The 21,368-nt window shown below is 37.4% G+C and overlaps 2 protein-coding genes across 3 annotated transcripts in view; one reads left to right on the top strand and one right to left on the bottom strand.

Annotated features, from left to right (window-relative positions):
• Positions 1-17,231, top strand: part of LOC122572364 (fibrillin-2-like) — a 30,649-nt gene extending 13,418 nt beyond the window's left edge. For both annotated transcript variants that reach the window (XM_043737247.1, XM_043737248.1), the window contains 40 exons: positions 758-840; positions 1,434-1,541; positions 1,694-1,828; positions 1,918-2,020; positions 2,097-2,281; positions 2,849-3,097; positions 3,346-3,501; positions 3,663-3,947; positions 4,208-4,330; positions 4,421-4,669; positions 4,749-4,868; positions 4,949-5,164; positions 5,496-5,695; positions 5,800-5,980; positions 6,323-6,628; positions 6,787-7,128; positions 7,379-7,504; positions 7,630-7,963; positions 8,193-8,359; positions 8,434-8,762; positions 9,098-9,524; positions 9,814-10,167; positions 10,250-10,363; positions 10,439-10,597; positions 10,754-10,968; positions 11,267-11,624; positions 11,703-11,848; positions 11,953-12,061; positions 12,134-12,418; positions 12,593-13,018; positions 13,266-13,514; positions 13,585-13,788; positions 13,871-13,996; positions 14,192-14,431; positions 14,499-14,671; positions 15,062-15,256; positions 15,332-15,436; positions 15,651-15,803; positions 15,891-16,094; positions 16,330-17,231. In XM_043737247.1, coding sequence (XP_043593182.1) covers positions 758-840; positions 1,434-1,541; positions 1,694-1,828; positions 1,918-2,020; positions 2,097-2,281; positions 2,849-3,097; positions 3,346-3,501; positions 3,663-3,947; positions 4,208-4,330; positions 4,421-4,669; positions 4,749-4,868; positions 4,949-5,164; positions 5,496-5,695; positions 5,800-5,980; positions 6,323-6,628; positions 6,787-7,128; positions 7,379-7,504; positions 7,630-7,963; positions 8,193-8,359; positions 8,434-8,762; positions 9,098-9,524; positions 9,814-10,167; positions 10,250-10,363; positions 10,439-10,597; positions 10,754-10,968; positions 11,267-11,624; positions 11,703-11,848; positions 11,953-12,061; positions 12,134-12,418; positions 12,593-13,018; positions 13,266-13,514; positions 13,585-13,788; positions 13,871-13,996; positions 14,192-14,431; positions 14,499-14,671; positions 15,062-15,256; positions 15,332-15,436; positions 15,651-15,803; positions 15,891-16,094; positions 16,330-16,551 — 8,461 coding nt within the window. In that variant the 3' untranslated portion in view covers positions 16,552-17,231. The remainder of the gene's footprint in view (positions 1-757; positions 841-1,433; positions 1,542-1,693; positions 1,829-1,917; positions 2,021-2,096; positions 2,282-2,848; positions 3,098-3,345; positions 3,502-3,662; positions 3,948-4,207; positions 4,331-4,420; positions 4,670-4,748; positions 4,869-4,948; positions 5,165-5,495; positions 5,696-5,799; positions 5,981-6,322; positions 6,629-6,786; positions 7,129-7,378; positions 7,505-7,629; positions 7,964-8,192; positions 8,360-8,433; positions 8,763-9,097; positions 9,525-9,813; positions 10,168-10,249; positions 10,364-10,438; positions 10,598-10,753; positions 10,969-11,266; positions 11,625-11,702; positions 11,849-11,952; positions 12,062-12,133; positions 12,419-12,592; positions 13,019-13,265; positions 13,515-13,584; positions 13,789-13,870; positions 13,997-14,191; positions 14,432-14,498; positions 14,672-15,061; positions 15,257-15,331; positions 15,437-15,650; positions 15,804-15,890; positions 16,095-16,329) is intronic.
• A 930-nt stretch (positions 17,232-18,161) lies between these two features.
• On the bottom strand, positions 18,162-20,792 carry LOC122572365 (galactose mutarotase-like). The gene is made up of 7 exons (XM_043737249.1): positions 20,695-20,792; positions 20,358-20,488; positions 20,067-20,260; positions 19,829-20,002; positions 19,000-19,241; positions 18,454-18,595; positions 18,162-18,377 (listed from the first exon to the last, which is right to left on the bottom strand). Exons 1-7 carry the CDS (start codon positions 20,790-20,792, stop codon positions 18,162-18,164), a joined length of 1,197 nt encoding a protein of 398 aa, XP_043593184.1.
• Between the last annotated feature and the right edge of the window lie 576 nt (positions 20,793-21,368).

Below are 21,368 nucleotides of genomic sequence, written 5' to 3'. Positions count from 1 at the left end.
GTGTCGAGGGTTAATGATTAGTCGACGATTCTGCAGCTATTTTACGGGTTCAAAGGTGGAAAGCGGGATAACACCCCCCTTAATTCGACTTTGTTTCTCGCCTGTTTATTAGAGCTTTGGATAAATTTCGTTTCTGAATGAGAATTGATAAACATTCATCTACAGCCAGGCGATGCAACATCGTTACAATTGCATAGTGATGACGCTGTATACTTAGGCAGATTTATATTGTCAGTGATGCAATATACACGAGTGTTCGATCTTGCTACTGAAAATATAAGACTACTAAATAAATCATGCAACGTCACTCTTAGCGTATCACAAAATCACTATGATCGTTTACATAATAAAATGTCTACCATACTATCTACGAGTTAATCCTCGATTGGCAGATTGAGTTGCCGGTGACCTACGACAGTTTAAATTAATTAATCATTTTAACACGCTAACAAATTATTTGCTATTTAATAATGTAACGAGTTACTTAATTTTTAGGTATTTCATCTTAGTTTGTGTATTCCGTATTTTTTATGCTAAAGACCATCGGTGGAATTGAACATGTGAAATACGAAATATAGAGTTAAGATATAATAATCTAAAATTATGTAACTTAAATCGCATCTAATTCAAACCGTTGTAATCGCCTACAATTCAATGATATCAACTGAGAGTAACAAAGAGAAAAAAATCTTCCCAGAGTAGCTATTACCAGCCAGCTTTCACCACCCATTACGCTTATGCTCGTTTAATTTTCCAGGCCGAACGTGTGCAGGTCAAGATACAAGAATTACTGTTGCCCCGGTTGGTCAAAGAAGCCTGAGACCGGCCTCTGCGTAATTCGTAAGTACGGAGACCGTAGCTCGTATCTCGAATCGAGGCTCGATCATAATCGAATCTCTACGTCCCGTAATTGGACGTGATCTCACGAGCTCGAGTACATTCAATTTTAGCGTTCATTATCGAAACCGCCAAGCTGAAAGGAGCATCGCGATCATCGAGAGGCGCGCATTCGCGACGAATAATTGCATCCATTGCGCAACCAGCAAATGAGTGTTCATGCGACACGACCGATCGACTTCTCCAACGAAATTACTTTAATGGCCTGTTACACGCTTCCTGTTGATCGCATTGTCTCCACAATGCTTCTATATAGCATGGTTGCGCGCGAATGCGGTCGCGATACCGATCTCGAGTTCAAATTTCAAATGGCTTCGTGTCTTGAAATGAAATATGTGACTTTCCTCTTTCGATAATGATTTCTTTGGTATTATAGTAGTGTAAAATATTATATAATTTCTTTTAAACAATTTGTGTTTGAAAATCTGAGCAATTGTACGAAGGAACTTTGTCTACGGAAATTTACCAATGAAATAATATCTCTTGATTTATGAAAAATATGGAGCATGGAAAGAAAAATATCGATATCTTTTTAGCTGTATGCGTTAGACGATGCGGCCCACTGGGTAGATGCATCAGGCCGAATATTTGCTTGTGCGAGGGTGGCACAGTATCTTCGTCTTGCAGCAGCAGTCAAACCAAAGGTGAGAGAATATTTCCTTGGAATTTTAAAAGAACTAAAGTGTCCGCAGCGACAAATAGGCAGCTCCAATATTTAACTTGTATTTATTAAAAGTGAACGAAAGCTACTTATATTGTAATTTTCTAAAAATAATCCATGTGTCTATTGTCATAGTTACTACACACGAAACTGGCAACGCGTTAGATAGGGGTGAGTCTGGAAGATGCAGGGTGCATTGTATAAATGGCAACTGCGTGGATGGCAAATGTCAGTGTCGTAATGGATATCAGGGCGAATTTTGTAACGAACGTGAGTCATCAAAACTTATCGTTTCGCCTAATTCCTTACAATAATTTATGCTAGACACAATTCGTGATTTCATCGTCTGTTTAAAATAGCAATTTGTCGAGAGCCATGCTTGAACCAAGGAAGATGTATTGGTCCAGATCGTTGTGCATGTATCTACGGTTATACCGGTAGACGATGTGAAACAGATTATAGGTATGCGACTATTTAAGGCCCTCATATTTCGATTGGTTCGAGAGCAGTGATTTCGTTAATCTTCCTTTCCCTTTAGAACTGGGCCGTGTTACACGAAAGTGAAAAATGGACAGTGTTTGGCAAATCTGCAGGGTGTCGTTTGCACGCGACAGTTGTGCTGCGCCACCGTGGGCAAGGGCTGGGGTCACCCTTGCGAAAGATGTCCCGCCCGACTCGACTGCGAGCTGGGTCACTTGAAGACTAACCAAGGCCAGTGTGTTGGTGAGTGATTACTGGATTGCAATTTTGACAATTTATGGAGTTTTATATTTTCATAAACACGAAGAAAGAATGATAAATAAATACGAAGAATTCTATGTTGTAACGCGTATTTCACTTTTTTCGGTTTTTATACTTATACGTATACTTTATTTTTGTATTATGTTGTCTCAAAAGTTTCTTTCGTTTTAGAAGGAAATAATAGAAGCGCAACATTTCTTGTATTATATTATTTTATTGAATTATGTATAATCCATTTTGTAGTAATGAAACGAATTTCGTAGCAACAGAACAGAATGGATCATACATAATGCAATAAAATAATATAAAACAATGTAGTGCATCTATTATTTCCTTATGAAACGAAAGAAACTTTTGGAACAATCTAATATATTAACATGTAATTGACATAAATGAATCGAATGATTACAATTATGAATTGTTCTTGTGACAATTTTTCGTTTCGAACAATTCGAGGATAATACTTGATTTATATATATAAAATTTCAACTTGTGGTGTCTGTAGATTTAAGATTCGTTCAGGTTTAATTTTATATCATCATTGATTAGATATCAATGAATGTGAGGCGATACCAGGCTTATGCGAGGGTGGCAAGTGCGTGAACACACCCGGCTCATTTACCTGCGAGTGTCCCGATGGTCAGGCCAGAGATCCCGAGACCAACTCTTGCAAAGATAGAGACGAATGTCAAGAAGAAGGAATCTGCGCAGATGGACGATGCATAAACACGAACGGTGGCTATTATTGCCTTTGTAATCCAGGATTTATCCAGAGCCAAGACCGAAGATTCTGTATCGGTGAGAACTATAAGTGATTGCAAACGAATTACAAACGACTTACTTGTGCATTCATGAAAATCATCATAGAAAATTAATCGATGAGAATCAATCATGAATATCTTCGTACGCTCTATAACCAGACTATTTTTATATATCTATACATTTCATAAAAATACGAAAACTTTTGTGAATGACCGTATGTATTGAACAAAATTATCGACAAAAATGATTCGCCAATAACGATATCGCCATTGACAAAATCATAGATGGAAGACAAGGTCTGTGTTACACGTCCGTGAACAGAAACGGGCAATGCAAGAATCGGCTTTCAATGAGGCTGAGCAAGAAGGATTGTTGCTGCGGCAAGAACATGGGACGTGGCTGGGGTGACGAGTGCTACATCTGTCCGAATCACGGAAGTGGTATGTAGAACGGCAAAAATGCTAAACGATACGAAAATAGCAGGCTTACAACAAATAATGAACGTTCAAGTGGAACGAACGAAAATAAAGTCACCCAGAAAGCGCAGATAATGCTGATAGTAATGGCGAGTAACGGGATCCGTGTTATTACTCAATTATAGACGATTACAACAGGCTTTGCTTGCAACAACTGCAGCCGATCATCGCGATAAACGAGTGCGCGCTGAGACCGGACATTTGCGGAAACGGGAAGTGTATAGACACAAAGGACGGATACGAGTGCGCCTGTTATCCTGGATTCACGAAGAAGGCTGGCAGATGCGAGGACGTTGACGAGTGTCTGTTGGGATATTGCCAAGGTGGTACTTGTCAGAATTACGAAGGAAGCTTCACGTGCGAGTGCCCGCCAGGATTCGTCGTTTCTGGTGAAGGCAGATACTGCACGGGTAAGAAATTCGAAGAAAAAAAAAATAAGAAAAAGAGAGGAATATTATAAATAAAAAATAGATTAAAAAGATAGTATCGTCTATGTCTATAAGTAGCTGATACTTTATAAAATTTATGTAAATTTGTAGAAACACATACTTCGATGGCCCTAACATCTTGATATCTAACAAATACGTTTAAAATTAATGAAAGTCAGATATCTCCAGAAGATCGATTATCTCGTATTGAATGAATTTTTATTTTACTTCTTTTTCTATAGATCACGATGAATGTCAGGACACCGGAATGTGCAATAATGGACATTGCATCAATATGAATGGATCTTTCAAATGCAAGTGCAACGATGGTTACACTTTATCTCCTACAAAAAATACTTGCATCGGTAAACACAGTTTATTTTCCCTTTCCCGTATGGAATTAATAATTCATGATTTTCTTCGATTTAATTAATCAATCAATCGTACATTTGCAGATATCAATGAATGTGCCGACAATCCAAGAATCTGTTTAAACGGTCGATGTGAAAACACCCCAGGATCGTATCATTGTATTTGTCAATCTGGATTTACTGCCTCTCGAGACAATACGTTCTGCGTAGACATGGATGAGTGTTCAACAAGTGGAATGTGTGAGAATGGAAAATGCGTGAATATGGAGGGATCCTTCAAATGTGTCTGCGATTCTGGCTTCCGAATTGGACCAGACCAGAGTCACTGCATCGGTGTGTATTCTTATTTCTTGGCAAATGAAATTTCTTCCAACTTTGATATTGGAAAAGTAAAGATTTTATCGTTGACTAGACATCGACGAATGCTTGAGTGGCCCATGCCAAAATGGTCGCTGCACCAATACTCCTGGTAGCTTCCGATGTGAATGTTATTCTGGATTGAATCTGGGACCAGATGGAAGATCTTGTTTAGGTTAGCCTTGATTTATTTTCTATTTTTTAATTAAAAAAGGTTTCAGCTAATTTACATGGAAATATTCTAACTATTATCAGATACGAGGAGAGACCTATGCTATTCCCAGTACAGAGACGGACAATGCTCGAATCCTACATCGACAGCAGTAACAAAATCAAGTTGCTGCTGTTGTACTGTAATATTAGGACAACCTATGGGCTGGGGAAGCACATGTCAACCCTGTCCACTCCCGGGTACCAGCGAATTCGACTCTTTGTGTCCACATGGCGCAGGAATGACTTACAATGGAGATGGTAATTATCAAAATTAATAAGAAAAAAATTCTTCCTCTTGTACTCACGAAAAATTTCTGTGTTAAAATATAAACAAGTGTAAAGTATAAAAATGAAAATGTATATCTGCAGAAGTATATAAACTAACAAAAGTAAATTACTAGTTACAATATTTGGCAGAAGAGATAAATTCCTATTTAGATTCCATTTTTTCATATTTATAAGAATTTCAAATTACATAAATACTAATTATAGATAGAGTGTAGACAGCATTGAGATATATCTTCTAAATTAATAGCAATAACTTAATAAATTATGATTAGTCAACCTACTCTCTTGTCCCTTAAAATAGATATCAACGAGTGCGCACAGAATCCGAATATCTGTGTGAACGGTGGCTGCGAGAATCTTATGGGAACCTATCGTTGCATCTGCGACAGTGGTTACGAGGTAGATGCTACAGGAAAAGTTTGCAGCGATATAAACGAATGTGAATTGGAGGAGTCATTGTGCAGTGGTGGTCAATGTCGAAACATCCCTGGGAGCTTCCAGGCAAGTAAATACTCGCGTGTTAAACCAATCTTTGATTAGGTGTAACGATTCGTCGGAAGATACGCTCTGACCAATTGAAACATTGAAGTATGATATTCGAACAGTGTGTTTGCCCAACTGGCACGAGATTCAACACGGGCAACCATATGTGTGAGGACATCGACGAGTGCGAGGAACTTGGACCAGATGTTTGTTTGAACGGAATCTGTGTAAATGTTCCGGGTTCCTACGAATGCGAGTGTTCTCCTGGATACATTCTGGATCACACTGGTCACATTTGCATGGGTATAATATTTAACATATATATTAAATAATTAACAAAAAATTGGAAGTATAGAAACTTATGAGTAGATTGATATGTCTATGAGATTTTATGTTTATATAAGGAAGAAGTAAACTCTGAGTGGAGATTTTTTATTTTCATTTAGTACTGAAGGGAGTGAGATGGTATTATGTAAAAGTGATACAATATATCGAAACTAAGAGACTGATTGAACTTTAGAAAATACTTTACAGCCTCTTTGTAAATCAGATCAGACATCTGTTTATTATTATTTCCTTTCAATAAATTTCAATTGAATGTTTGAGAGAATAAAAGAACGAAAATACAATTAAAATTCCTCTCAGACAACAGGAGAGGTTCCTGCTGGACCAAGATGATAGATGGTCGATGCGAGTACAATTTGCCCAGACTGGCACTGAAATCTGAGTGCTGCTGCTCGGTGGGTGTAGCCTGGGGAAGCCCGTGCGAACTCTGCGACCGTTCAATCTGCGAATGTTCTAAGGGTTACGCGAAATTCGGCGGGAAAGACTGCGTGGACGTAAACGAATGCGAATTAAACAGTGGTATCTGCAAAGGTGGAGGCACGTGCGTGAACACCGATGGATCTTATCGTTGCGAATGCCCTCCTGGTTTAACTTTAGATGCAACGCGTGAGTTCTGAAAAATAAAATTGCAAAAAATATTCTTGTCTTTTTACTTAGATATGAAACAATGTACGTTTTTTAACATAATATTTATTTTTTAGTGATATATTTATTTTTTTTAAATATATTTTCTACGAATAAGCGTTGATCTATTTTTCGTACAGATATCACTTGCATAGACACGAGGCAAGAGACTTGTTATTTGGACTATCGCCATGGACAATGCACAAATGCGATAGAAGGACAATTTTCTAAGAGTCTCTGTTGCTGTTCTGTGGGTCGTGCATGGGGTAGCGAAAGATGCGAATCCTGTCCAAAACCAGGCACCCACGCGCATCAAGAACTATGCCCAAGAGGAGACGGTTTCACAGACAAACAGGATATCAACGAATGTATCGAGTTTCCTGGAATGTGTCTAAACGGAAGATGCAAGAACACGGTTGGCAGTTTCAGTTGCAAGTGTAACCAGGGTTTTGCATTGGACGAACATGGAATTAAATGTAACGGTGAGTTAGATATTTATACACTGCTGAAGATATTAAATGATACTATATTTGTTCATTCGTGTGTTTGGAGTTTACTAACTTTCAATCGTGTTACAGAGTTATAATGTTTATTATCTTTGTTGAAAATTTAGATTACCGAGTGTTCAAGGCGTTTATTAAAATTTAAATACTGTTTGACTTTTTACATTAACGTTAAATGAAAGTGTATAAAAATGTTTTGTATAATGTTTGAATCTCGTTACTTGTACAGACATCGATGAATGCGAGATCATGCATGGAGTGTGCGGAAACGGGACCTGCAGAAATACGCCTGGCAATTTTCAATGTGATTGCAATCCTGGATATCGCAGCAGCGATATAATGAAAATTTGCATGGGTATGTAACGTGAAATTAATCTGTTAACACACTCTCGTACTAAGAAGATAGGAAGATTTAATTTTTCAAACCAAGTCTTCAAAATACGACTCATCGTATTGATTCACAAATATGACGAATTTCAGATATAAACGAATGCGAGGAGATACCAGGACTGTGTCGAGGAGGAACCTGCATCAACACCGAGGGCAGCTTCAAATGTCAATGCCCGCCTGGTCACGAGCTGAGTCCTGACAAGCAGTCCTGCAAGGATATCGACGAGTGCTCGAGAACCAGTGGGATCTGTTCGAACGGCGTTTGCGAGAACATGATGGGCACTTATCAGTGCATATGCGACGATGGTTATCAGCAAACTGGATTGAAGTCTCACTGCGAAGACATAAACGAATGCGCTACCAACAACGGTGGCTGCGAGGACATCTGCCTGAACATGCCTGGAAGCTTTTCTTGTTCTTGCAGGTGAATTTTCTTTAATCAGAAATTTCTATCGTTATGGAAATGAGAGTTGGTTAAGATAAGATTTTAATTCTTGCGAGTGTAAATATAATTCGCTTGTAATAGAACTAACATGGCGGATTAAAGAATGGGTGAACTTAGGAACGAAGTTAAAATTCTAAAAATTAATTTAGACATCTAAACGAATGTGAGCATATTCTGATATATAGTAAATCATCTTACATTTAAACAGCACTGGATTCGCGTTGAATCTCGATGGTCGATCGTGCGTGGACATTGACGAATGTAAAGAAAACCCGCGAATCTGTAACGGGGGAAAATGCAGTAATATAGCTGGCGGCTACATATGTACTTGCACCGATGGATTAATTCCTGGCAAGGATAGTGCCTCTTGCATTGGTAAGTGTAGTCTTGAGATCAGTCAACTTTCAAAATCTCCAACATTTAATTACCCAGATGTTATAACTGTTCAGATGTCGACGAGTGCACCACGCGGCCAAACATTTGTGGCTATGGTGAATGTTACAATACCATTGGTTCTTACAATTGTCGATGCGAAGAAGGATATTCGGTGAAGCCAGACCAAGGTCCAGGATGTACCGACGATGATGAATGTCTCTTAAACGCGTATTCCTGTAGCGAATTTGCGGAATGTCAGAACACACAAGGTTCATATGAGTGCACGTGTCATGAAGGTTTCGTAGGGAATGGGGTTGAGTGCAGAGATATCAATGAGTGTCTAACGAATAACGGAGGATGCGATTCTAATGCACAGTGTATAAATACCGAGGGATCCTTTAAGGTACACATTATATAAATCAAATAAAATACAGTTGATATATTGGAGAATGAGTAGTTGATATAATTAATAATAATAATAATATAGAATTTGATCAATTCTTTACACGTATATGATTTTTTATTTAAATAATATAAGTTGAAGAATTGGATCAGTCAGTAGAAATTCATTTAATCAAGCAATACGTAACATTTTCAATAAATAGAGTTCAAGCAAATGGAATTCTCGTGTTCAATATTATACATACATGTTCGAAACAATTAGGGGATCGCTATTATAATCAATTTTATTGCATAAGCAAATAAAAGAAATTAGAAAAAGATTCCTAATTGTTTTAGTGCGTCTGTGACGCTGGATTTAGAGGCGATGGCTATGCCTGCAAGGACATCGACGAATGCGCCAATGACAATACTCTCTGTGAAAATGGACACTGTCTCAATTACCCTGGATCATTTCGATGTGAATGTGAAATGGGCTTCATGCATCCTGACGAAAATAACGAGCAAACTTGTGTGGATATAAACGAGTGCGAGATGTTCAGTAATCTCTGTGTATTTGGGCGGTGTGAGAATATATTCGGTATGTTCCGCTGCGAGTGCAACGAAGGCTACAAGTTGGATGGTTCAGGTGGAAATTGTACAGATATCGATGAATGTGAGAATCCACAGTCGTGTCAGTATGGCACGTGCATAAATACTCAGGGAAAATATATTTGCAAGTGTCCGCCTTATTACGAGTTAGTCGAAGCTGGGAACGCCTGTGTAGGTAAGTGACTCTTTTTACATTGATTTTTCCAAAAATTAACTTCTTAAATCAATGCATTCAGTGCAGCAAAAGAAACGGAAATAAGTGGAAATTCTGGTGATGGAAACTGATATTCGTATTTAATTTTAAAATTTATCCATTTGTACTAATTGTAATATTTTACAATATTTAAAAAGAGAATTATTTCTCACTTGAAAAGATGCATGACATAAACATTTTCGTCGTCAGCATCGAATGTCCAAAATTCTTTCAACTTTAAACAATTTTTTAAGTGAATTTAATATTACAGATAGACGAAAATCAATGTGTTTCACCGGGTTCGAACACGGTACCGGAAAACCGCAGTGCATCTTCGACGTAGCTTCTTCAGTTACCAAAGCGACCTGTTGCTGCAGTATTGGCAACGCTTGGGGAAATCGCTGCGAGGAGTGTCCTCGCCCTGGAACCAAAGAATTCGAGGAATTATGTCCCGGTGGTTCCGGGTACAGACCCAATCAGGAGACTGTTATTTTAGAGGACATCAACGAATGCGAGGAACACGAGAATATTTGTCAGAATGGTCATTGTACTAATACTTTTGGTAGCTTTATGTGCTCCTGTAACGAGGGTTTTATTTTGGATGACACTAAAACCAGTTGTATAGGTATCATTGAATTTAATTATTTTAATTATTAAGTACTTTGGATCTGAAGAAACTCATGGCTTAATTATTTGCATTTGTATAGACATAGATGAATGTGCTTTGCATCCACAAATATGCGGAGTAGGTCGCTGCATCAACGATCAAGGAAAATATCATTGCGAATGTCCAGAAGGATATATGGCAATGCCAGGAGGAAGTAAGAAAATATCATTCGTGTTATTATATGCGTAACAAAACTGCCGACATTTAATAAACTTGAATATTTTCCCAGAGGAATGTGTCGATATGAGAAAGGAATCGTGTTACCTAAATTACGAGGATGGTCAATGCTTCAATTCCATGATGCAACCACAAACGAAAATGTTGTGCTGCTGTTCCATGGGAGCTGCATGGGGAAGTCCTTGTGAGAAATGTCCAGCTGATAGAACTCGTAAGATCCGAGAAACTTTTTAATAAGATACCTGTTAGAGAGATTAATAAGATATCGATGTCCTGCTTTTTGAATCTCCGTCACTTCTTGCTTAATAATAATTGTCGTATTAATACAAATTAACCTTTAATTATTAAGATTAAATGTATCGTTTAGGAGAGCACGACATTCTGTGTGGCATGGTACCAGGCCAAATAATGAATCCCATAACGAATCATACGGAAGAAATTGACGAGTGCGCCCTTATGCCAACAATGTGCACTCACGGTCGTTGCATGAATACTCCTGGCAGTTTTGAGTGCCAGTGTGATCGAGGATACGTGTATGATCAGGATTCGCATCAGTGTATCGATGAAAATGAATGTTTACAGGTAAAACAACGTAACATAATCTTCCAAATATTTTTCGATCTATAAGTACTATTGCCTTAAATGCAAAAAGTTAAAAATCCAAACCAAATCAATACAGCGATTGATTTCCATTAGTGATAACAAAAATTCAATTATATCTTTATTATTATATTATATAATATATATCACATTTTATTTATACGTACATTTTTCAGTTTTATTCAGTTAGATTGAATAATTTCTTTCGTTGGATGGTTATTTTTATTTAGGTACATTTCTTAAAATATTTTTATTCAACTATTTTATTTTTTCATTCAAGATTCCAAATCCTTGCAGTGGCAACGCGCAATGTATAAACAAGCAAGGTTACTTCGAATGCGTTTGCCCAGCAGGATACAAACTGGGCCTCAGCCAACGAGACTGTGTGGACATCGATGAGTGCTACGAACGACCCGGAATTTGCAACAACGGTGCATGTAACAACTTGCAAGGTAGCTTCCAGTGCGTCTGCCGTCTTGGTTTCGCATTAACGAGAGATAGAGATAACTGCGTGGACATCGACGAGTGTCAACGCAATCCGAATATTTGCAACAATGGAACTTGCGTAAATACACTTGGATCGTATAAATGCATCTGCTATCAAGGATTCAAGCTAAGCCCTAATAATGATTGCGCTGGTAAATTCTATTTTATCTACAGATAATGAATTTTTCTGTTCTTATTTCACGAATAAAATGTCTGAACTTTTTGAACAGACATCGACGAGTGTCGAATAATGCCATTCCTATGTCGCAATGGAAGATGTCGAAATACAATTGGCGCTTTCAACTGTGAATGTGCTGATGGCTATGTGTTGGCCCAAGATGGTCAGCACTGTAGAGACATCGACGAGTGTCACGAAGTAAGTTATTCGTAGGAACAAAACTTTTCACGATTCTAACTAATCCAATACCGTAACTGACTGAAATCTTGTTGAAAATATCACAAAACGAATAATTGCATCAGATTCCTGGACTCTGTCCGTCACCAGGAAAATGTCAGAACTTGATGGGATCGTACATATGCAACTGCCCTCCGGGTTACGAGTTGGATCACACGAGAAAGAAGTGCGTCGGTGAGTAAAATATTCAACAGACTACGTAACGTGATTCGAATATTTCAATTATAATTGAAATTTATATATCAGATGTGGACGAATGTGAGGAGACGCAAGGAATTTGTGAAAACGGTCGCTGCATTAATACAGAAGGAGGAGTGATCTGTGAATGTCCTGTTGGATACAAACTAAGCGACAAACCAAATTCGATGCGGTGCATCGATGTCAGAGAGGAACTCTGTTACGATCGGTATATAAGACACGGTGCACGATGTTCTTCTCCTCGAACGGGCGCCATGACGAAAAAACATTGTTGTTGCACTATGGGAAAAGCGTGGGGGAAATACTGCGAAGAGTGTCCTCCAGAAGACAGCGGTAATTATTTCTTCCATTATAAACAATTTTTTAAAAATAACAAGTAGAAAATACCTCAAAATCTTAATAAACGGCGATCGAAATTATTAATTAGACAATAGAACTAAATACATAGGATGATCTACGATAGATAATTAAATCTAATTAAATTTTTGTGTACATTTTTTTATACAGAGGAATTCAAAAGGCTATGTCCGGAGGGACCAGGCAGAGATGACACAGGAATCGACTTGAACGAGTGTCTGTTCATGCCAGACGCCTGTGTCGGTGGCGAGTGTATCAACACTGATGGTTCCTTCCGGTGTGAGTGTCCCTCTGGATACGTATTAGATGCAAGTGGCAGGCGTTGCATTGATAATAACGAATGCTTGTCCCAACAAAATATCTGTGGCAATGGAACGTGCACGAATATTGACGGTGGTTTCGAGTGTTCCTGTAACGAAGGATTCACTCCTGGAGTAAATCAAGTTTGCGAAGATGTGAACGAGTGTCTGGAAATCGGCAACCAGTGCGCGTTCCGGTGTCACAATGCGCCTGGTTCTTTCAGGTGCATTTGTCCTTATGGTTACACTTTGGCTCCCGATGGACGACATTGTATAGGTATGAATATTATATACGTACAACGTATCATTTAAAAAATTTTGTGGAATATAAAGCTTGTTTTTCTCTTTGCATTATACATTTTTTCGCATGCATCTTATTTTCATTTCTTTGATACTTATACTTTACTCGCACCTAAGTATATAGTTATAGTGTTAAAAAATAATGCGAAAAACATTGTCACGGTTTTTCTGACATTTCTGACAATTAAATCACCGGATTAAATGGCGTACAATTATCTTTCCAGACGTGGACGAGTGCGCAACACCAGCGAATAGTTGCAAATATCAATGTAAGAATCTTATCGGTTCCTTTATGTGCATCTGTCCACCTGGATATCAACAAATCGGCATGGCTGACGAGTGTAAGGATATCGACGAATGTGCAATTAATTCAGGCCTATGTCGAAATGGTCGATGCGTCAATCTAGAGGCTAGTTATCAGTGTCTTTGCTACGATGGCTTTGAACAGAGTCCTGATGGAAAATCTTGCATAGGTATTAAAAATTAAAAAAGGGAAACAAGTATCGAACTACTCGATATTAAGTTTCAAAATTGTGTTTTCAGATCGCAGGATAGGTTACTGTTTCTTGCAAACGATCGCTGGCAGATGCACCACAAGAGCTTCCGACGTAAAGACAGTGACAAAAGCAGACTGCTGTTGCACAATGGGCGCAGCTTGGGGCCCGTATTGCGAGATTTGTCCATCCAAAGATTCTGACAATTATAACGAACTCTGTTTGGACAAAGGTTTTTCAATAGACGGTCAAGGTACTTGAATTTTCCTTCAAGTGGAACAATTTTCAATTATAACTCAACTTATATGTAATCCGAAAACGAAAATTTCTTTCAGATATCGATGAATGTAAAACGATTCCTGATTTGTGCAGAAACGGGTTGTGTATCAATACGCTTGGTTCTTATAGATGTGTATGTAATAAAGGTTACAAGGCTGATAAATCTGGAACCCAATGCGTTGGTAGGTATTCGTAAGGTTAATGATAATTAGAAATTTGGAAATGCAAAAATTCACACAATGCACGTAGCGTTCAATAGAATATACAAAGATATAAAATTCTTTCAAATACATCCAATGACATTGCAATTTTACTCATATTATCATCTACAATTATTTATCAATAACATTGAAATCACGAAATATGTCCAATTCCAGACATAAACGAGTGCGAGCTAACGCCAAGGCCATGCAAATACAATTGCCAGAACACGGAAGGAAGTTTCATTTGTTCCTGTCCTGCCGGTTTCATCTTAAATCCTGATGGCGTCAGTTGTAGAGATCTGGACGAATGTGCGACTGGAAATCATCTGTGCCAACAGAATTGTATCAACACTCAAGGCAGTTACACTTGTGGCTGCCAGGAAGGTTATACGCAAGATGGAGATGCTTGTCATGGTTCGTAGAAAGTTAAACAACTTTTAATCCAGCTTTATTGGAAATTATTTAATTCGATATCTTTTAGATATAAACGAGTGCGACCAGGCTGGAACTTGTCCGAAACCGGGCACTTGTATCAATACTCTTGGCAGTTTCCGTTGTATTTGTCCGCGAGGATTCAAGCTTGATCAATCTGGGCGAATCTGCGTGGATCAGAACGAGTGCGCTGACGATACCGCGTGCGAACACGGTTGTCAGGTAAATGAAATAGAAAAATGATTCTTAGTCGTTTGAATATCTAAATACCTACGATAGTCTTAAATTCCAATTCTAAGTAACGAGATTGCATCATTTAAATTTAACACTGCTGCACTCTGTATTTTTCTGATATCGAAAAATATCTGAAGTTTGAGAAAAATATGAAAGAATTTTTATTGATACGTATAATTAGTAGTTTCGATCTTATATTAAAGATATTTCCTAGAATATTAAGAATCTTTTTATATTGTTAAAATGAAAGCAAGATTGAAATATAAAAATTCCAAGATCATAGTAAGATTACACAACTCTATTGGAATTTTATGGAGTATTATATACTATATGTTTACTGGGATTAGTAAACTTTTAATTACTTAATTACACTCGTAGAACTTTATGGGAAGCTACCGTTGCGGATGTCCCGAAGGATTCGTTCAACACCTTTACTATAATCAGTGCATTGACGAAAACGAATGTAACACATCCCCATGTGGGGACAACACTTGCATCAACACGATTGGTAGCTATAAATGTGGCTGCCCCGATGGTTACCAGTTCGATAGTAATTTGCAAATATGTGTTCAGGTAAGTGTCTGAGTTTAGGAATAATGACAATCTGAAGTATTATGGATGTTAAAGAAGAGATGCTGGTGGGTTTAGGTTAGCGCCGGGTGCATCGGAAGTCCTTGCGCCTTTGGATGCACTCCCAATGGAGCAAACGGTTTCATATGTGGATGTCCCACTGGATATCAACGAATTGGACAGGTTCGTTTTATTTAAACAAAAATAGATTATACAGAAGAAGAATTTTGCATTTGTAAAGTAATTTAATTGTAATATTTAAACTTCATATTTTGAATTTCAACATTTGAATTTTGCATCTTTAACCTCGTAATCTAATTTTAATACACGGATTTTGCATTTTTTAATTGAAACTTCAATTTTATTTGAATTTGGTATTTTTCATTTCGACGACCAGGGTCATTGTCTGTCGACGATAAACCCACTATCGCAAGGACATTACGGCGAAGATATTAGCAACGCGCCCACTTTCGTGATAAATCCAGATCCTTATCACATACCACCTGCGGATGATAAAACTATATCGACAGAAGGTTGCTTCTCTTGCAAGGTATCTCAAAGCTCGATCTTAAAACTGGATCATTTTACTTCGATCAAACGAACAGGTGAAAAGAGTCGATCGCTGTTTTTTGAACAGGTCAATGGCAAAGGAAGACACAGAAGAGACTCACGATCGAAATCAATGGACCAAGAATTGAGTGCACGAAGAAACGAAATTATAAAGAGGCGGTTCGCCAGATCAGCGAAAAGGCACCATCATGGCGAGGAACATGTTCTTAAGATCAGTCTGAGACAGACCCGGCACCGAATGAGAATCATTAAATTGCAGCCGGCTGTCAAGGTTCGTTCAAAATTTTTGTATCGTCGATTTGTTAGAAGAGTGACAAAATTGGGAAAAGCGTATTTTTCGAAAAACCGATTTCAAACAAGAAATTGTATGATCTTCCATTTCGCGAAAATGTATTTTCAACAGAGATACTTTTAAGAATTTTAATTTCTATCAACATTAACTTCAAAAGCAATTATTTCTAAAATTATTCCTCCTGCAATTTATAATTTTCTGTATCTATTTGCAGGACGAAGACATGGAATACACGATAGTTAAAGGAAACAACGACAACCACTTCGAGATCGTGAACGAGCACGGAATATCGGCTCTTCACTTCCGTAATCGATTAAAGGAACCTGGTCAATTCCGATTGGTAATCCATGGACGTCCACGAAACGGCATCAGCGAGGAGAACGAGGTCTGGGAAAGGCCTCTGACCTTTAGAGTACACTTAATAGTAACCGAGTAATTCTTAGGGAAACGCTGCTCGATGTTTCGGTTCTTTTAGTCAATTTTTACGTTGCCACTCAGAATACCGAAACGGAAGCTAATCCGAGCGGGAACGAGAGATTGCCGGGCTGAGTATTATACAGGCATGATTCCATTCTCGAATTAGACGCTTTGCCTGACTCGCGTCGTCTCACTGCCAAATAATTATTCTTATTCTTTCTTTTTACGTTGCTATGTAAAATGATTCTTTAACACTGCCTCTGCTTTTACGTATTTTCGTTCATTTTTACTTTTTACGATAGATATGTTCTTTTTTTTTTAAACGTTTGAGATTTGACGATTGAAATAATCGAGAATAATCGAGTAAATAATCGAGAATGCAAATGTTTTGTAGAAAAAGATTAAAAGGAATAGGTTAATGTTAAAAAGACACATGGAAACACGAAACTGCCCTCAGAATCTCTGCCGTATGTTTTAACTGCCCGCAGTAACATGTTACACGTAGAAATAACACTCTAGGGATGTACAAAACGGAAATGAATTTTTCTATTAAACCTAAGTAAATGAAAAAGATGTATACAAATATACAGACATAGCTTTATATATTTATAAACGTTTATAGTCTACTAGCAGGTAACAAAATGAATTAGCGCGAACTGGTGTAGAGATCATAGATTATATTAACCCTAGCATTGGCAATTCTTTTGATAACTTTTTATTTTCCAGCGAAAATACCAGACAATCGATCTGAATTCATTCGATCATTCGATATTTTTACGTCAAAATTTATACAAAAATTTTAAATAGTAAAATTTCTTTATACATTTATATTCACAGCATTTTGATTGTCTACATATAGGGTTAATCGAGACTATCAACCCACAAATATCGAGATCGATAATTTTATACCAAAATTGTAGATGGTTCTCGATAAATGTCTATATTTCTCTCATACAGTTGCACAAAGTGCCTTCAGGACAATTAAAAGAGAATTATATAAGGAAGGTAATGTTAATCGACCCGATAATATGTACAATTTAATTAATAGCGATCACTGTGTAACCTTAATTGTGTCATTAAGGCGAACACACTCGATCATTCTTACGATAAATATGTGAATAATTTTCTGAGACTATGACGGATAATTTTGTACAATCGGCGCGGACAAGAAGATTATTCCAGCCGAGATGGTTCACAAATATATGTATTATAAATCTACGTTCTTTTTATTAATATTCATTGATCTGCCCTTTGATTTATTCAAGCCCAAATAGTGAAATAATTGATCAAAGTTGCGCAAACGCAACATTATCGGTACATGTAGATAAATCAACTCATTGTACGTATTTGGATATAAAGAAAAGCTTCTATAATTCGGAGAAAACTATCGCCATTGTGGTATAAATATTTCAATTTCTATAAATTAAAATTATTAAACTGTAGAAGATAGGCTGAGCAAGAAATAGTGATTCAGAGAAATATTAAGCAAAACATTCTTTCACAACCACAATGTTAAAACAAAATTTAGACAATATATATAAACCGAAAGAAAGTTGCAAATGAGTTGTTGCGTCAATGCGATGTTATCATGAGTTGGTTCATACGGTTGAACTTTTTATTAGTAAGTATTCAAGTGGGCATGTCTAAATTTTCTGACAATAAACCAAACTTATATGTTACATCGTGTGCGTAAACCTGGCCAGGATAAAGTATGCAAGAAGGAAAATTGCTTATATTGACCGCATCGGGATAGTTTTGTGGCGACAAAATAAACCCACCGTGCCTTTGATATCGTACACCATCCTTCCCCCAAATTTCTTTCCGTTGCTCTTTTATTTTCGGCTCCTGTAATGATTATGTTCAACATTTCATAGATTTATGATGATTTTGATCATGAACATTCAAAAGTAAGTTATCTAACATTATCCGTGCAATCGCAGTAATCCTCAAAATCAGGTGGATAATTACAATCAGGATCTGGCAAATCGTTTCCGGTGGAAAATTGTAGTCCTGGATGATTCGAATATACTTCTAAAGTTCTTCCTGAACCAGGGTGAATTATTCTTTGAGAAAAAAGAGGGGAAAAGGGGGTACATTAATGGAAAATAACCGCGAATTAATGTAAAGCAAATGTCAAATGTCTGTATTTCTATCATACGGGAATATGATTTTAGTACACTTTGGGGTAGTTTTCTATTACGGTTATGTAATAACGTTGACACGTAAAACAGCTATAAATTCGTATATCGTGAATAAACTATTCTATTGATTTATAGTTATAGATTTACGATTATACCTGAAATAATATTATTGGATAATGGTAATAGTATGAAACTATGAAATAACTAGGTAGTATAATAAAATTAAAAAGAAAGCAGGTAAATCGGTATAAAGGAAATTGATCGTAAAACTAAGGGTAAAGTTTACTCTACGACTGTGTATGTAAGTTGAATGTTTCTATACTTACCTAGCGTGAAATCGGTAAGACCAACTGCTGGGACTATTTATGCAGAGATTTTGATTGTAACCACCCCCTGGTACGATGTAAAGCCGCCTCTTGGTTAACTGAGTCGGTAAACGTAGGTCGAACACTGTACGATCAACTGGATATATAGCATCTGTCGGCAGATTGTTCCTAATATCCGCAGGTGTCCAGCTATCTGCGTTCAACGAAATTAGATGTTTCTTCAATTCGCGTGAACCAGCAGCCTGTAGCAAAAACAGAAAGAAATAATTTAATTAACAATCGTCCTTTGATAATTGTGATTTTATTTTTTACTATATATATCGGGTCGCTGCAGAAAGTTCGTTCCAATTTTTAAGAAATTTGGTCGACATGAAAGATCATAGTGAAATGTTTTTCGCCGAAAAACCTGACAGCTTCTGGAAGGATGGAGTATTCAAGTTGCGTGGAAGACGGAGAAAAGTTGTGGAGCAAAATGGCACCTATATAATTCGTTAAATATATGTCGAATCGAAAAGTAAAAATGTAAATCAACGAACTTACCGAGCGACCCAATATGTACGAATCATTTTTACTTTCAAACCAAATTCAGGGAAGCTTTCTGGAAAAAAGTATTCAATAAATAAAATAGTGACTTAAACATGCTGAACATACATTCAGCTATTACATATTTACCATATACACCTATAGATCCATTTTGCAAAAAAGTTCTTCAATTATAATAAAGCATGAAATTAAAACCATGCTGCATAAGCAGAAAATAGGATAATGTTGTATAAATAGAATTGAACGAGTTGAAGAGTATAGTAGGTAATGTTAATAGCAACTTTACATGACCAGCGAGATTCATCAAACAATTAGAAGCAATGTTAACAGGGGTTGGTTGCGTAGCAGTAGCACGAATATTCATAAGAAGTTGATTATCGTCGGTCCAAGAGTATTTAATCTGCGTTAACATATCCCCTGGGTATCCTTCGTATTTTGCTGGACTTACGTGAGACATAACCTGTTGCATTAAAAAGATAGGAATAAGAACTGATAACTGAAACGATAATTATGAAGATATTCACCACATGCTTCTTCATTATGCAAGAATTCCAATTAACATTATCAAATCCAACGAAGCCACCGTTGAAATGGTCAATGCCATTTTTATCATTCGGAGATAAACAGTAAATCTTATTTTCAATCCTCATTTTGGCACAAGAAATGCGATTCACCACTCGTCCGATTATGCTTCCTATGTACCTGTTCTTCAAATAACCTGATTATATTTTTCACGAATGAATTCTCGAAAACAGTAATCAAATTGTTTGTTCATTTTTGACACTTAAAGAATTTTTGACGAATTTTTCTTTTACCCTCCATATCGTCGAATCCTAAAACAACATCACCTAAAATTCCTGACTGATTTGGAACTTTAATAGCTTGAATACCAGCGCCCCAAGATATCAACTGCACCGATGCTTTGTGTTTGTTCGTCATTGTGTATCTGACGGAGCAAATAATGGAAGAATAAAGTAGGAAAACAGGAAATATCGAGTGCACTGCCGGAAATAAGTTTTAATATTAGAACGTTTGCTGTCTAGAAAGAAATATTCAGTACAAATTTTCATTTTTTAATTATTTTATAGTTTCGTGAACCATAGTACAACGAGCATAAAAGTCCTCATGGCCGGCAGCATATGAGTGATTTACCTTCTAACAATTTCGAATGATTTATTATATTTATTACGATCTGGCCTGGGAACGAGCCCAAAACCATCTTCCTCGATAAATGTTTCCGCTACGGACATGATGCAACGTGAACACGAATTTACTCTCTTTTCCGAACGATTTAATCCTCAACGGACAATTTAGCCCCCTTGCATCTCCACTTTTTCAATTTCCCGGTTAAAAAACCATTCAGCCGGCCAGTTTTCACGGACAATTTTGACCGTCGATCATCCAACGAGGTTACGAAACCGAAATACCTGTTCGAAAAAGCAGCAACTTCGCGTCGAGAAAGAGGAAGAAGAAAGCGAGTGTCACTCGTACACAATGATGCATCAAAGAAAAGAATCCGCGATTTATTCTTACGCGAAGACATTTTCCGAAAGGAAATTTCTTCCTCCGTGAAATGCATTTTCAAACATTTAGACGGCATGTCAGAAACGAAGAGTTCGTGAATTCATCAGCGTCGACACCCCCTTTCCGCGATTCTTATAGCTCCTCGCCGGAACTCCTCAAAGGGAAGTGTTTTCTCGAAAGCGCTCCGAGAAGAAACGAGGCGTGTGTATACGCGAACACCGCACAAAGTGTCATCAATTCCACAAAAGAATTCGCGATTTTCAGGAGGAATACAGAAAGAAGAGACAGACAGATAGGAGGCG

Source organism: Bombus pyrosoma, linkage group LG11 (assembly GCF_014825855.1).
Source record: "Bombus pyrosoma isolate SC7728 linkage group LG11, ASM1482585v1, whole genome shotgun sequence".
NCBI lineage: Eukaryota > Metazoa > Arthropoda > Insecta > Hymenoptera > Apidae > Bombus > Bombus pyrosoma.
The sequence above is the reverse complement of the archived record's forward strand: the minus strand, read 5'-3'. Positions and strand labels throughout refer to the sequence as shown.